Source organism: Chiloscyllium punctatum, chromosome 38 (assembly GCF_047496795.1).
Source record: "Chiloscyllium punctatum isolate Juve2018m chromosome 38, sChiPun1.3, whole genome shotgun sequence".
Lineage (NCBI taxonomy): Eukaryota > Metazoa > Chordata > Chondrichthyes > Orectolobiformes > Hemiscylliidae > Chiloscyllium > Chiloscyllium punctatum.
In genome coordinates, this window is record NC_092776.1 from 36,399,361 (window position 1) to 36,415,221 (window position 15,861).

The 15,861-nt window shown below is 39.5% G+C and overlaps 1 protein-coding gene across 5 annotated transcripts in view; it reads left to right on the plus strand.

Annotated features, from left to right (window-relative positions):
• The window catches only part of mgmt (O-6-methylguanine-DNA methyltransferase), a 412,755-nt gene that overhangs the window by 363,827 nt on the left and 33,067 nt on the right, over nucleotides 1-15,861 (plus strand). For all 5 annotated transcript variants that reach the window (XM_072557616.1, XM_072557619.1, XM_072557615.1 and 2 more), the window contains one exon: nucleotides 5,277-5,416. In XM_072557616.1, coding sequence (XP_072413717.1) covers nucleotides 5,277-5,416 — 140 coding nt within the window. The remainder of the gene's footprint in view (nucleotides 1-5,276; nucleotides 5,417-15,861) is intronic.

Below are 15,861 nucleotides of genomic sequence, written 5' to 3' on the forward strand. Positions count from 1 at the left end.
GAGCAGCATTACTAAAATAGATTAACTGGTCATTACTATATGCATCTCAGTGTAGTTTGTAGGAGTTTAAAGTTCACAATATGGCAACCACATTAGCTACAACACTACAGTTCAAAACAAACTTGGTTAGCGATAAATCTCTTTGCAATCGAGTAGCACTGTTGCCTCACGGTGCCAGGGACCTGGATTTGATTCCTGCCCTGTGTGGTGTTTGCGCATTCTCCAACTGTCTGCGTGGGTTTCCACCAGGTGCTCCAGTTTCCTCCCACAGTCCAAAGGTGTGCAGCTCAGGTGAGTTGGCCATGCTAAATTCCCCATAGTGTTTAGGGAAATGTAATCTAGGTGCTTTAGTGTAAAGTAGTAGTCTTCGTGGGTTTCTCTTTGGAGGATCGTATGGACTTGTTGGGCTGAAGGGCCTGTTTCCACACTGTAGAGATTCCATAAAAAAACACCCTGAGATTAATCACTGAACAGAAGGTTTTTTTTTCTCTTTCTTCCCGTTTATTTTCTAGATCCCTCAGTGTTCTTCTCTCATCTTATATTTTATGCCATGCAGCAGTTGGCTGAGAAGGTCTTGTTGTTCCAGTTAGCTAAAAAGGGATGGAATTGTTTTGCTGTTTTTCCCTCCTTATTTGATTGTAATAGATGTATTTAAAAATTAGGAAATGAATGTGTCAATCTGTACTTATTTGATTATGCGCTGGTTGTAAGGATTAGTCAAAGGGGTTTTCTTGAATTTTTAACAAAATGGCAGGTCAAAGTTACTGTTTGTGAAATTGATCCAGGTTAAAAACATTAAAAGGTTAACATGATCCCAAAATGCAAAACGTGTATTTGAAATCCATACACACGATTGAACGTGGAGTTTGTTAAATTTAGCCAAATATGACATTATGGGAAATAAGAGTGAATTTGAATTTCCATTTTTCTTCTGTAAATGTTGCTATAGAAATGCAGAAATGTTTCCAGTTGAAATTTCTGCCGGTTTGTAAGAATGTAAGAAAGACTCAGCAAACTCCAGGTTTAGCTTCTATGTTTGAGGGAGAGCGCGGGAACGGTTTCTTTTTCTCCTTTCTCCAGTTACTTTTTGCCAATCCAAATCCACACCCAAAGCTTGGTTCAATAATTCTATCAGAGGTACAGAAATCCAAAAGGTATATTCCAAAAGATAGATTTAATTAGCCATGCCTGAACAGCTTCTCAACCCTGGTTTCAAGGCCCCAGGTGATTGTGTGTTGCATGTCTTGAGTTTCCACTTTTGATAAGAAGTGCTAGTACCCCTTCAGGGTGTTTTATGTAGTATCTGGCAGTCTTCCTAGACCCTGAGTCTCCATGGAAGGGAAAGTGGCTTCCTGATGCACATTGTCAACCATTTGAATATGGGCCGGTATCCCTCTGTTTCAGTAAAATGCTTACTCTTTCAAATAAAAGTCTGAAATGTGAACGCAGCCGATTAAATACCAAATTAATATTTGATATATCACATCTTTGTGACAACATCTGCCAATTTTTTTCCCCTCTAACATAATAACTGTCATTCAAGTCTTTATAAAATTAGAGAGCATGTCTGTATTCATGCCCTTTACCTAAATTCTTTGCTTTGGTCAGCGTAAAATAGATCTGTACTATATCATTCTGGCAAAAGGTCTTCACCCAAAACATTAACCTCTCTGTCCACTTTCAAATGTCAATATACCTATGTATTTTCTGATACTTTGTAATTGATCATTTTTAATTGCTCTGATTGGCAAGGCCTTTATTTGGAGTAGAATATTGACTTCATCCCATGTTTGGTGAAAGCCTCGTTAGTCACAGTCGGTCATGTTTTAAATTCTATTAAATTAGCTAAAGACTGAAGTCCATAGCTGCCTTATGATACTATAATGTGGCCATTGTTACACCACAGAGTGATATAATTTTAAAAATCTCTGGAATTTGCGATCCTTTCTAAAAAGACAAGTGAGTATATAGAGAATAAAAAATGAGCAAGATGATGAAAAATGCATGAGATTATGAATATGGTGCTTCTCGATTAAAGCAAAGGCCGGGTATGTGGCAAAGCAGTTGCATATCAAGGAGTCAAGATGAAGTTTCACACCACAAGAGCGAAATTTGAAACTCAGTCCTGCTTTTTCACTTCTGAAGCTGGAAATCGTGGGGGATGGGGTGTTCTTTTTATCAATAGCAGATGTCTTGACAAACTGAGAAAGATGTCATGTTCCAATGATGCAGGCATTTAGTTTTAACTCCTATACTGTAATATCACATGGCTTGAACAGCATATTTTATTGTATGCAACAGTCGAATGTTAAGATTTTTATAAATCACTTTGTTTATAGTGTTTTACGCATTTGGGATGTTTCAGTTTTGTCACAAATGAGAACAAAAATTGAGTTCTTTATTGTGATCACAACTCAAGCGTCAAGAAGTCTAGAACCTTGTATTTAAAACAGGTAGCAGATGAATAGGAACAAGACCAACCTCCAAGCTATACAATTTCCTGAATTGGAAATGGATCGCTTTTGTTTCCTTATTTCTGAATCAAATCCTGGTCCTTCTCTTCCTAATAGCCATCTGGGTGTGGCTTCACAAAAACAGCCTCATTATTGCAAGAATGATCCTCAGACGCATTTACCCAAAGGTAATTAAGGATGGATAATAAATGCTGGGCTTTGCTGGTGCTGATCACATCCTGTCAATTTTTAAAAATATAAATGAAAAGCAATTGCAAGCTATCATTCATTGTTAAAATATAGAGAAATTATCAGGACTGTGTGATTATTATAACTATTTGCATAAATGGTGATGCAAAATAACCCAAATTGGGACCGAATTTGGATATGGTCAGCATTGCCAATGTGAACTCATTATTAACACCAAGTTAATGAATATATTTCACAAGTGGTCAAGCACACAAGTACTATCATTGGTAAGATCTTGATCTATAAATTCAGGCACGGGGACAGTCAATGATGGGAGTTGAAAGAATTAGGGGAGGTAGAGAGATGAACAAGTATTGAGAGGGGGAGGGGGAGGGAATAAGGGTAATTGGAAGCAAAGAAAAATGCTCTGGGGAATGGAAGGTATGGGGCATTGATTTCAGGGGTTGGAGTGGGACAATGAAGACAGCTGTTGGAGGGAATGATGGAGACCAACCACTTTTAACTTATGTACATGTGCAACTGGTCTGCCATCGTGGAGGCTAAGAAGGCTAATTGACTGCCGAAAGCTCATGCTACACAGCTAAATATCTAGGCCAAGGTATTTTTCCTAAGGCCTCCTTGTGGAATCTAGACAGGAGCTACTCTATTTATTCTGTCTTCACAAACATTGTTTTGAATCTAAACATAAGCAGGGATCAAATGTTCTTTGGAGGCGCCAGATGATAAAAGTTTGTTGGTCCATTTAATCTCCTCTTACCAAGTTAACAAACCTTCATTCCTCCTGTTACAGCATCTGTTATTTCTTACATGAGGCCAGGGTCTTACCACGTCATACTAACCATTAATGCCCACTATAAGTAATATCTCCTGACATAAGCTCATGAAATGTTTTTAAAAAGTGGGTTTGTTGGCATTTGTTAGAAGAAAATTAGGTTATTGTCTTGTTTCTAAAAAATCTAAATAGTCTAATATTTGATTTTTGTAGATATTGAACAGCTTGCTGCATGTTTCTAGCTTTTGTTTATTTTTCTTCTCTGACATCTGCCCTTTACAACCTTCTGAACAGCAAAAATGCTATTTATATGAATACAAGAGTGTTTGCTAGATTATATCTTTAACCAAGAGAACAAATGTAGCACATTTTGGCAAATGTTTGCAATAATTGGTCTTCCTGCACTATATCATCATACTGTACCCCATTGTTATGATCATAGCTGATTGCACTACAGGACAAGTCGGAACTCAGAATTAAATCGGGCTTGACAGTTTTTGTTTGTTTTATTATTGTTAATGTGGTGGTCAGTAACTGAAAGCTAGTTAAATGACGTTGCAATATTTCTTTGACAATCGAAGAACACAAAAGAGAAAAGACATATTAAAAAGCTATGTAAACATAGAACACAGTTTGAAAGACCCCAAATACACAGCAAAACAAAGTTTCAGCTTCTTTTGTGACACTATCCATGACAAGAGACTCAAACTCGGGAAATTGCTCCCCTATATCAAATCTTTTCAGTTCTAATTTCACGTGAATTATAGAGTCTTCTTTCATGAATACTCACAAAACTGAGACCTTAAATTTTCTCAGCTTTTAAAAACTTGTAGATTTCTAACAAAACACAATTGATTTGAAAGTTGCAAAAATGAAATCTTTCTACCTAATTTTGCTTTCAAAATTGAATTTGCATTTGACCTAGTCGGGTGTCTTCCAAATTGTCCTGAAACATTCAATCTCTGGATTTTCTCGACTAAAACCAATTTTTGATTATTTTGAACTGAAAACAAGCAAATGACTTTCCACGTTTATTCTACCTGTTGTAAAACCCTGCAGCATAAGTATTTTTCATGAAACGTGCTAAGGATATTCAGTCACCTGCGACCTTGTTTTTCGTTAAAAAAGAACCCTTAATAAAAGTAACCAACTTCATATGCCACTTCCTTGAAATCCAAATTCTCAAAACATTATTAATATGCATACATATAACGTATATACCTTTTTACATAATATCAATATTAAAATGATGTGGAAAAGTTAAAGCCAATAATATAAGCACAGTTCTTCATGGTAAGTAATCAATAATTTAGACAAAATGTTGATACTCTGTTAAGTGTCCTTTTTTTTCAGTGGTGACTACTTTGCTCATTAATAATGAAGTGGGATTCAGATGAATGAGAAGTTATCTAACTGAAACGTACAAGGTGCAGTATCTGTGAGTATTCATGCAAGAGACTTGAAAGGGTTGGCACTGAGAGTTGGCTTCCTCTGCTGACCAATCTGGAATATGGTGGACCATTTCATGGTAAGTCAAATGAGGACTGAAATGGCATGTATTACCATCACTCAGGTTTGTGAATCTTTGAAATTCTCAAGTCCAGAGAGTTATGAATGCTCCATCATTGAAAATATTTAAGGCTGAGAAGGGTAGACTTTAAAAGAATAGTGGGAAAGTCGAGTAAGCCTGATAGTCAGCTGTGATCATACTGAATAGCGGAGCAGACCTCATTGGGTCATATGATCTATTTCTACTTCTATTTCCTATGTCAATATATGTGCATGAGCAGTTGAGAGTTCTTGTAAGCTGTCTCAAAAGTGTTCTCTATTCTATTCTTCAGGTACCTTCACAAGCAACGTGTTGATGACCCTCCTGAATGATGTGAAATTTGGAGAAATGGCCTCGTACAAGGAACTAGCAACAATGGCAGGCAATTCAAAAGCAGTGAGGGCTGTTGGAGGAGCCATGAGAGCTAACCCTGTGAGTTTATCTCATGAAATAATGAGAAACATTGATACCAATAATTGAATCATCATACTTTGTGCCAGACCATTTTGCTGACTGAAATAGTGATATTATAATCACAAGTTCCAATCATTGAGAGGTTGTATTTTAAGCATTTTTAAGAAACTATTTTTAATCCATATCCAAAGACTTCTTGAAAATGCACACTGGTGAAAGCGAACCCTTTCATATTGGGAAATTTTAGATGCATTGTCCACCAGCTCCTGTTCATTATAATTAATATTAAGTATTTGTAGTGAGCTTGTTCATGGCGTGCTCAAACTGGGTGAAACTCTGCCTAAAATTTATCTTTACCCTCTGCTATTGTCCATGCAATGGTTGAAAAACAGGTAAAAAGACAATATTTCAAATTTGTCTTTGAGACAATATTTACATTGCATCGTAATGAGAATGTATATATGAATTCCTCCATTGAGCCAATGAGTGGCCATGTTTGATACTTGAAACACACAAAATAGAAAAGTTCAATTCTATGCTTGGGCTGAGATGACTATCTCAATCAGATTGACATTTATTGTAAATTCCTCCATTCTGATAAAATTAGCCTTTGATTGCTCCTTCTCGCTTTTTTTCTGGCTCCTTCCACAAAGTGGCACGGTGGCACTGTGGTTAGCACTGCTGCCTCACAGCGCCAGAGACCCGGGTTCATTTCCCGCCTCAGGTGACTGACTGTGTGGAGTTTGCATGTTCTCCCCGTGTCTACGTGGGTTTCCTCCGGGTGCTCCGGTTTCCTCCCACAGTCCAAAGATATGCAGGTCAGGTGAATTGGCCATGCTAAATTGCCCGTAGTGTTAGGTAAGGGGTAAATGTAGGGGTATGGGTGGGTTGTGCTTCGGCGGGTCGGTGTGGACTTGTTGGGCCGAAGGGCCTGTTTCCGCACTGTAATGTAATGTAATCTAATCTAATCTAAAGTGTGCATGCATTTTTATCAGAATCTAATCAGGTATAATGCTGCCTGGGTACAGTACATAGCCAAGCTCACTTGTCCACAGGCACACGTAACTACTTAGTGGCTTAATGGTGGCTGCTTTGTTTCTGCTAGGATATAAATCAATGTCTTCAGAAGAAAGGGAGGAGAAAAACAGACAAAGAGATGCCTCAAAACAATAAGTACAAGCAGACAGATGTTGTTTTCAATGACATGAGTCTGTACTCAACCTACAGGCATGAACCCTCAATGGCCAGACTGCACAAATTTTCATCCTTCCTATACACACACATGCACACACTAGTGCTCTTTGTTCACTTAGGTCTCCCAATGCTGTATCCCACTGGGAGAACATAATTGCTCACCTCTGTTATCTTGTTTATTTTCAAAAGAGCTTGATATGAGAGCCAAAAATATTGCCATCAGTTGTGAGTCCACAATAACCAGCATACTCTTTCACAAGTAAATGTTTCAACTACCTCTCTGCTTGTGCAGACAGAAAGCTTTTTCTTACTTTTTTTTAGCCCAGCTTTTTTTAGTCAGTTCCTGCTTAGCAGGCAAAGAAAGATTGAGGAAAACTGCAAGTGAGTGGTCAAAAACAGCAGTAATATTTTCTCCCCAACCTCACAGCTCATGAAACTGCCATAGCACAGAGCATATGAAAGTAGCCATCATATTCATCCGATGAATCCAACATTTGATTCTATATGAAGGTGCTGCATGGGAGGCTGCTCTGTAGCTATCGTCAATGGCACTCTGTAATCAGATGACACAAAGTCTACTTCTGTCAGGCTGGATTGGTCCTGACAGCTTTTCCTCACCACCCCTGTACCCCCAGTGCAGCCTTGTATAAAAACATAGTACTCTATTCAGAAGCCTAACGGACAACTTGCAAAGGTACCTATTGAGGAAAAGAAAATTTCAGCATCTATTAAGTCACGTCTTCAACCCAACAGCACTGCAGTTAGAATTTCAAGGTTTAACTGTGAGATCTACTGAGCTATCATTATACAATGAAGTATTTTAAACTAGAAATGATTGAAACTGTGTTTGTCTGTTCTACTTTCTATCACAACACTCTTCTGTCCATAAGCAGCTTATCAGACTATAGTATTATTGTTTTGTACAGGAAATGGAAAGACCCTCTTCTCTGTAAAATATTTTGTAAACTGAATATTGGAATTTCAAAGAGGACATGGCTTTGTCATATTTAATGAGCTATTTAAAGTTAAATGAAACACATCAAGATGTCATATCTATGAATGCTTTCTACAATGTGTACCCTGAGCCACAAATTGATCAAGTACTTAAGAAACGCAAGCAAAAATTACATTGCCTCTGAACAGAGAAAAGGCAGATACATGTTAGGAATCTCTCATTGCATCTTTAGTTTGTTTGTTTTGAATATCTTCTGTTTCTATTTTCTAATTTCCAGGATTCACAATCTTTTGTTAGAATAATAGAAATTTCAAAGCAGAAGGCACCATTTGGCCATTATGCTTGAACCGCTGCAATAGTCCCCTCAGGAGCTATCTATGTTTATCCCATTTCCCTGCTTTTTCCTAAGCATCCTTTCATATTTTTATATTTAAGTTCACATTTAATACTCTCTTGAATGTTGTGATTAACACCGTTTTATTCATTACTTGTTATAAAACATTGCATTTAAAATTAGTATGCATTGTAGCTGTTTTTCCAGATGTAACATGTGCACTGAACATCCTGTGTATTGGAACATTCTGCATCCTATTTGGCTCTTGCAGTTTGCTCTGTAATCAGTAAGATCATGGTTGATCAGATTTTAACCTCAACTCTACATTCCTGCACACTCCTCATAATCAAGAGTATATCTACGTCTGCCTTGGATCTATTTAAAGATTCCGCATTTTGAGAAAGGAGAAAGTAAGGACTGCAGATGCTGGAGATCATAGTCAATGGTGTGCTGCTCGAAAAGCACAGCAGGTCAGACAGCATCCAAGGAGCAGGAGAATCGACATTTTGGGCATAAGCCCTTCGTCAGGAATGTGGCAGAGAAGAACCATTTGTTGAACGCATGAATCCTTCTGCGAATGTAGAAAGGCAGGTCCGTTGCAGGTCTGGGAAAGTGTGGCTTTGAGTTGGGGCACACTGACTGCAAGTAGAGTAGATGGCGGCACGTGGCTGATAGTGTGGAGCGGAGGATCTGGAAAGAGAATCGTTCTTGAAGGTTTTGGATTTGTAGTAGGTGTCCTGTTCAGGTCCAAACTGTGTTGGTCTGCATGTGGCCCGAAGTCCATGTGGAATCAGACAGTTCTGTAGGCAGGTACTGAGGAAGAGGATGAGTCTGCTTGAGGACATGGCTGAAGAGCTTCAGGGCAGAGGAAAGGACTTGGGGGATACAGTGAGAGAGGGACTCACTGAGATCTTTGTAGAGAGAAGAGGAGAACTTCTTCAAGGTAGGCATCCTTGGAAGAGGTTTCACAGTAAGGTTAAAATCAGTGAGGAGAAGGTGAGGACTGTACATGCTGGAGATTGCAGTCAAGTGTGTGAAAAGCACAGCAGGTCTAGCAGCATCCGAGGAGCAGGAGAATCAGCATTTTGGGCAAAAGTCATTCATCAGGGAAGGCATTTTGAGAAAGGGAGTTCCAAAGATTCTCACCTCTGTGAGAGAAAAAAGATTTCCTCATCTTATCTTAAATGGGTGACCCTTTATTTTGAAATTATGACCTCTAGTTCTAGATCTGCCCTCAAGAGGAAACATCCTTTTCACATCTGTCCAGTCAAGTGACCTCAGGATCTTATATGTTTCAATTATGTCAACTCAGTCTTTTCTAAACACTGGAGGGCACAGGCCTATCCTTTCCTTATAAAGCAGTCTGTTCATTCCAAGTATTAGTCTTGTAAAACTTCTCTGAATTGCGTCCAACACATTTCCATCCTTCAGTATTAATATGACCAGTACTCTCAACAATGTGCTGTTTAACTGAAGCATGTCTTCCCTATGCTTCCATTCAATTCCCCTCACAATAAAACATAACGTTCTATTAAAGAAAAAACATTGAAGAGATCCTGAAGAAAAATCATAACAGACTCAATATGTTAATTGTGTTTCTTTCTCCACAGATCCTGTCAGAACTGCTAAGTTTTTCAGCATTCTCTGTGTTTGTATAATGTTCTGTTAACTTTCCTCATTGCTTGCAGTACCTGCATACCAACTTTCTGTAGTTCATGCACTAGCACACCTAGATCCCTCTGCATCCATGTAAATCACGTCTACCGCTCTGCCCTCATTAATCATCTTTGTTACTTCTTCAAAATACTCAAGCTCGTGAGACATGATTTCCCACACACAAAGCCATGTTGACTATCCCTAATCAGTCCTTGCCTTTCCAAATACATGTACATCCTGTCACTCGGGATTCTCTCCAATAGCTTGCCCACCACCAACATCAGGCTCACTGGTCTAGAATTTGAGGGTACACCTATATCAGGTCCTGGGGCTTCATCCACCTTTATGCATTTCAAGACATCCATCACCACCTCCTCTGTAATATGGACATTTTTCAAGACATCATCATCAATTTCCCCACATTCTATACCTTCGGTGTCCTTCTCCACAGTAAATGCTGATGCAAAATGTTTGTTTAGTATCTCCACCAACTCCTGCGGCTCCACACATAGGCTGCCTTGCTGATCTTTGAGGGGCCGTAGTATCTCTTTTGTTACCCTTTTGTCCTTAATGTATTTATAAAATCCCTTTGGATTCTCCTTAACTCTGTTTGCCAAAGCTATGTCATGTCCCCTTTTTGCCTTCCTGATTTCCTTCTTAAGTATACTCCTACAGCCTTTATACTCTAAGGATTCACTTGATCTATCCTGTCTATACCTGCCATATACTTCCTTCTTTTTCTTAACTAAAACCCCAATTTCTCTAGTCATCCAGCATTCCCTACACCTACCCGCCTTTCCTTTCACCCTAACTGGAATACACTTTCTCTGGACTCTCATTATCTCATTTCTGAAGGCTTCCCATTTTTCATCAGTCCCTTTACCTGGGAACATCTGCCCCCAATCAGCTTTCGAAAGTTTTTGCCTAATACTGTCAAAATTAGCCTTCCTCCAATTTCAAACTTCAGCTTTTAGATCCGGTCTATCCTTTTTCCATCACTATTTTTAAACTAATAGAATTATGGTCACTGGCCCCAAAGTGTTCCCCCACTGACATCTCAGTCACCTGCCCTGCCTTATTTCCCAAGAGTAGGTCAAGTTTTGCACCTTCTGTAATAGGTACATCCACATGCCGAATCAGAAAATGTTCTTGTACACACTTAACAAATTCCTTTCCATCTAAACCCTTAACACAATGGCAGCCCCAATCTATGTTTGGAAAGTTAAAATCCCCTATCATAACAACCCTATTATTCTTACAAATAACTGAAATTTCCTTACAAATTTTTTTCTCAATTTCCCACTGACTATTAGGCAGTCTATAATACAACCACAATAAGGTGATCATCCCTTTCTTATTTCTCAGTTCCACCTAAATAACCTCCCTGGATGTATTCCCTGGAATATCCTTCCTAGGTACAGCTGTAACGCTATCCCTTATCAAAAATGCTACTCCCTCTCCTCCCTAACCCCCCCTTTCTATCCTTCCTTTTTCCTGGAACATTAAGCTGCCAGTCCTGTCCATACCTGAGCAATGTCTCTGTAATTACTATGATATCCCAGTCCCATGTTCCTAACCGTGCCCTGAGTTCATCTGCCTTCCCTGTTAGGCTTCTTGCATTGAAATAAGTGCAGTTTGATTTATCAGTCCTAGCTTGTTCTCTGTTTTGTTCCTGCCTGCCCTGACTGTTTGACTCAATCCTTTTCCCAACTGTACCAGTCTCAGATTGATCTCTTTCCTCACTCTCTCCCTGGATTCTATCCCTCCACATTACTGGTTTAAATCCTCTCAAGCAGCTCTAACAAATCTCCCTGCCAGTATTTTCCCTTCCAATGCAGGTACAATCTGTCCTCCTTGTCCAGGTCACTTCTCCTCCTGAAAAGATTCCAATGATCCAAAAATGTGAACCCTTCTCCCATGCCCCAGCTCCTCAGCCATGCATTCATCTGCTCTATCCTCTTATTCCTACCCTCATTAGCTCGTAGCACCGGGGGTAATCCAGATATTACTAACCTCAAGGACCTCCTTTTTAAATTTCTGCCCAACTTTCTATATTCCTCCTTCAGAATCTCCTCCCTTTCCCTTCCTATGTTCCAATGTGTACAGTGACCTACAGTTGGTCCCCCTCCCCTTTGAGAACATTCTGCACCCTCTCTGAGACATCCTTGATCCTGGCACCAAGGAGGCAACACACCATTCTGATGTTTCACTGCTGGCTGCAGAAACATCTGTTTGCACCTCTGATTAGAGAGTCCCCTATCACAATTAATCGCTTGGGACCCGACATACCCCTCCTTACATAAGAGCTAGTCTCGATACCAGAAACTTGGCTGTTCATGCTACATTCCCTTGACAGTCCATCACCCTTACATTTTCCAAGACAGCATACTTGCTTTGAGATATATGAGACTCCTGCAATACCTGCCTACCTCTCTTACCTTTCCTAGAGTTAACCCAGTGACCTGACTGTCTCTGTGGCTTTTCTCCCTTCCTATAACTGCCATCCGTCGCATCCCCTAGCTCTCGTAAATTCTTCACTGCCTCGAACCGTCAATGACCTCTTTGGCTAATCAATCACCGGGGCCTGTTCCATTCAGAATTCCCAGTGGTTCCCATCCTCCAAGCACCAATCGTAGGAAATTTTTGAAAGTTGACAGAATGATGGTATCTACTTCTACAACCTTTTCAAGCAGTGCGTTGCAACCCCTGAATCCTCTCTGAGTTCTCTTCAACTTCCCTCTTTGTCTGCTACTAATTCCCTCACTTGCTTGTAGTGTTCCCTGGTTATTGATCTTTCAGATAATAAAATTGGTGCTGTCTCACCATTCCCCCTAATTACTTCATTAGTTTATGCAGCTCAGTTACAGCTCCACACAAAACCTCTGTTCCAAAGAAAACACTCTCACCCTATCTGATCTTCCTATTGTGAAAGTTCTGATGTAATTGTATTCTTCCTGTAATATGGTGTGCAGGACTGTATACAATGCTTACCTGTAGCCTAAGAATTTTTTAAATAAATTTTAATGTAGCCCTGCTATTCTTATGTTCTCTGCATCATGTAACAAAATAAAGTAGCCCTAATGTTTCTTTTTTTACCCTACTTATCTACTATCCTTTGATCTTTAGGGATCACAAAATCACAGAATTGCAACTGTGCAGAAAGAGGGCATTCAGCCTATCCTGTCTGCACTGGTTCTCTGAATATTTTAACTTAGCCTCCTGCTTTCTCCTCATTACCATGCACATTGTTTATAAATAAACATTCCGAACCTCCTTGAATGTTTTAATTGAACCTGCCACCACTCCATTTCTGGGTAGTACATTTCATAACTCAGCTTCTTTTGCAAAGTACTTCAAAACTGGCCCCTCTTGTTTTTACAACAGTTAGGAACAGTTTCTCCCTATCCACTCTGTCCACATCCCTTGTAATTTTGAATACTTCCATCAAAGCTCCTTTTGGCATTTGCCTCCAAGGTAAACAGTCCCAATCTTTTCTCACAAATGAAGTGTCTCACCCCAAACTATGAAATTTAGGATTTGCACCAAGATCCAGGTTATTTATATGTATCAGGAAAAGCAAGAGTCTCAATCCTCAACTCCAAACCTTGCAGTCCAGAAGATATCTACTAACCATTGCAATCTGTTTCGGTTTACTCAGCGATTTTTGTATCAGTATTGCTGCTGACCCTTTTGTTTCATCAAGTGTAACTTTCCTCACAAATCTGTTGTGTGGCCCTGTATCAAATACCTTTGGAAATCCAGGTTTTCTATATCAACTGCTTTCCCCCATCCCCACCATTAACCCATCTCTGTTATGTCTTGAAAACATGCCATCGAGTCAGAGACCCCTCTGTGCCTTATGTATTCCCTCACATTTATCCCAAATGAATTCCATTTGTAATTTACTGTTTATTTGCCCAATCCATTGATATTTTCTTACAGTGTGCAGGTTTCTTCCTCACTATAACCAAGCTCCAAATATTTGTATCAACTGCAAGCATCTTCATCATGTCCCTTATGTTTACATTTCTAGTCCTGAAAAGGAAGGGACAGAGGACTGTGACCTCCAGGACTGCACTAGAAATAACTTTCCATTCACAGAAACACTCATTGACCAATACCATTTTACCTCTTTTCCTCTAGCCAATTTTAATCCAATGTATCCCTTTCCCTTGCATCCAATTGGCTTTCACTTTTCTGACCAGACCTGAGATGTTTTTAAATGTTTTATTAAAATCCATGTAGCCTGCATCAAATGCACTACCTTCATCAGAACTTCCAACTTACTGCACAAAATTCAGTTAAATTAGTCAGAAATGACTTCCCTTTACGTGATAATTAATCATATCTGTCAGAATTTTTCCAATAATTTGACAACCACCAAGTGTGGCCAACTAATCTATAATTATGCAACCTGGTCCCCTTGTACAATGTTAACACTCTCCAGTATGTATTCCTATCCTCTAGCCAAAAATGATTGGAAAATGATGGCCAGAGCCTCTCCGATGTTTCGCTTAACAGCCTAAAAAACATTAATGGGGCCAGGGAGTTTGTTTTTTTTTGAACCATTTATTATTTACTTTCTTACTGTGTTTATTCTGTTAAATACATCAAACCTCCTCCTCAATTACAATGTCTGCTTTGCCTGCCTTTTTTTATGAAGAGAGACACAAAGGGCTAAGTTTTTGCGTTTGAAATCAAGAAATTTCCCAATGATGCCATCCTTCCTCTTACATAGTGCTGGACAGTGAGATTTCCAGACCAATGTCAAGACATCCTGTTTTAGCCCAGTTCAGAAAATGGGAGCAAGTGTCCCAGATCCATTTTAAAAGCCCTCCTGATGTACTTCAGCCCTACGTCAGGACAGGCAGTTCTGACTCCATGTGTTCATTCACGAACTTCTAATCTGTTGACATCATTCCGCAATCTGGGGAAATTTGCAAAATTCTTGCACCCACATTTTGCATTAGATGCCAATGACATTACAAGATGATGAGCAATCACTCATACACTTTTATACTTTGCACATATATTTACCCTTGTTTTTGGAGGGAATTTTTGAGAATTCAAAAGATGAATTGTATACTAATATCTACAGTTACTTCTGTCTCTAGTTCTAAGGGATCAACATTTAGATTAGATTCCCTACAGTGTGGAAACAGGCCCTTCAGCCCAACTAGTAACCGCCGACCCTCCGAAGAGTAACCCACCCAGACCCATTCTCCCTGACTAATGCACCTAACTCTATGGGCAATTTAGCATGACCAATTCACCTAACCTGCACATATTTGGACTGTGGGAGGAAACCGAAGCACCCGGAGGAAACCCATGCAGACACTGGGAGAATGTGCAAACTCCACACAGACAGTTGCCTGAGGCTGGAATCGAACCCAGGTCCCTGGTGCTGTGAGGCAGCAGTGCTAACCACTGAGCCACCGTGCTGCCCTAAAGTTACTTTAGCTACTTTCTTCCCTTTTATATATATACTTGTAGGAGTTCTTATAAAATTCTGACTTTAAATTCCTGGCCAATTTATTCTCACAACCTGTTGTTTTTCTTGCCCTTTTTTCTCAACTTTTTGGTGGTCCTTTGCTAGCTTCTAGATCAGTCTAAAGAATTGTGAAGATGGAGAGGTGATCTCACTGGGACATGCAAGTTTATCAAGGCTGTGACAGAGTAGGTACTGAGAAGTTGTTCCCTCTGCCCGGGGAATCTGAGGCAAAGCGGTATAGTTCCAGGATAATCAGGATGATCATTTGGGATTGAGATGAGCATTTTCTTCACTCGGGTCTTGGTCTTTGGAATTCTCTATTCCAGCAGTTTGTCAATTTGTCATTGTTGAATTTTTTAAGGCTAAGATAGCCACATATTTGGTCTCAGGGAATTGAGGGATATGGGATACTGACAGGAAAATGGAGCTGAAACCACTGATAAGCCATGATAATATTGAATGGTAAGTATGTAAGTTAGCTCACTGAGCTTGAAGGTTTGTTTTCAGACGTTCCGCCACCATACTAGGTAACATCGTCCGTGAGAATCTTTGGTGAAGCACTGGTGGTATGTCCTGCCTCTCTATTTATAGGTCTTGGTTTCTTAAGGTTGTGTGGCAGTCTCAACAGCCTGATGTCTTCTTTTCTTTTGTTCATATATTTGATAAGCATTTCTTTGTAGTTAGCTGCATGTAATTCAACAGTAATTTTGTGACATCAGAAGACAGAAGAGGAGTCTGCTTTAGCCAAAAGCTGTGATGTTTTTGTTACAAATTATGCCAAGGACACAGTGGATAAACTCAACTTTACAAAGGAGAAAACATCAAATACTTTT